Below are 1,153 nucleotides of genomic sequence, written 5' to 3'. Positions count from 1 at the left end.
AGGAGGAGGAGGAGGAGGAGGAAAAGTAGAAGATGATGTGGGAGGAAATGACAAAGACTGGGGGGTGGGGGGTGGGTGAAAAAAATCATGATCACCGTGACGTTGAAAAGGAAAAAATACATTATTCCTTTCAAGTATACTAATGTTACCCAAAACTGGGTAAATTACATCTAATAGAATCATTTATTATCAAGCCATCTATGCGTGGGTGTTCTCACCAGCAATAGATTTATATCAACCTAGAAAACTGTCCACGGGCACTATTTCAAGCCTCGTAATTGGACCAGTAATTCAGACCGCTCTAACGTTGCCAAATTAATTCAATTCGTCTCGCCGTAAAGCGTGGACTTTTAATCAACCCTGTATTCCCACGTGACCCCCAGACATAGGTCAAATCATGTACTTTTAATGATTGTTCTGACCCAGAATGCCTTGCTGTTTCCGCAGGGAGCGGTCTCGGAATGAAGATTGTTGGCGGTAAGGAGATCCCAGGTTCCGGTCAGATCGGAGCCTACGTTACAGCCATCTACCCCATCATTGCTGACCAGCTGCATGGAGAGTTGGATGTTGGTACGTTCTGTCCCTGAAATAGGGAAATAAAATTAAGGAATAGATAAATAGAAAAAAGAAACATATATTTATATGGATAAATGAATAGCAAAAAAAAACACGAAACAAACAAATAAACAAAGATAGAGATGAAGACAGAAAGAAATGAAGAAATGAAGAAATAGATAAAGGAATTTTAAAAAATAAAAAGAAAGAAAGAAAGACAGGCAGGCAGAAAGACAGACAGACTGACAGACAGACAGACAGACAGACAGACAGACAGACAGACAGACAGACAGACAGACAGACAGACAGGAAACCAAGAAAGAAGGAAAAAAAATACTTTCATTGATCCCCTTTGGGAAATGTGTTTACAAAAGCTTACACACACATAAATTAATAGATAAAAACGTGCATGCAATAATTTTTCAGTGCAACTTGATCTACAGTTATATAACAATCCAGACAGTCACCAGATATGATATGTCTGTGGTCTTGAATTAATTTTTTTTTAATACCACGATCCTTTTTCCAACTTAAACTGTCACGATTTTCATGCTGTTATTGTTGTCTATATATACGAGCTATTTGCTCTCCCTCCCCC

At 38.7% G+C, this 1,153-nt stretch overlaps 1 protein-coding gene across 1 annotated transcript in view; it reads left to right on the top strand.

Annotated features, from left to right (window-relative positions):
* LOC101859762 overlaps positions 1 to 1,153 on the top strand; it is a 26,746-nt gene that overhangs the window by 12,260 nt on the left and 13,333 nt on the right. The window contains exon 4 of the mRNA XM_013091349.2: positions 390 to 559. Coding sequence (XP_012946803.1) covers positions 390 to 559 — 170 coding nt within the window. The remainder of the gene's footprint in view (positions 1 to 389; positions 560 to 1,153) is intronic.

The sequence above is a fragment of the Aplysia californica genome, unplaced genomic scaffold (assembly GCF_000002075.1).
Source record: "Aplysia californica isolate F4 #8 unplaced genomic scaffold, AplCal3.0 scaffold00034, whole genome shotgun sequence".
Taxonomy (NCBI): Eukaryota; Metazoa; Mollusca; class Gastropoda; order Aplysiida; family Aplysiidae; genus Aplysia; species Aplysia californica.
The sequence above is the reverse complement of the archived record's forward strand: the minus strand, read 5'-3'. Positions and strand labels throughout refer to the sequence as shown.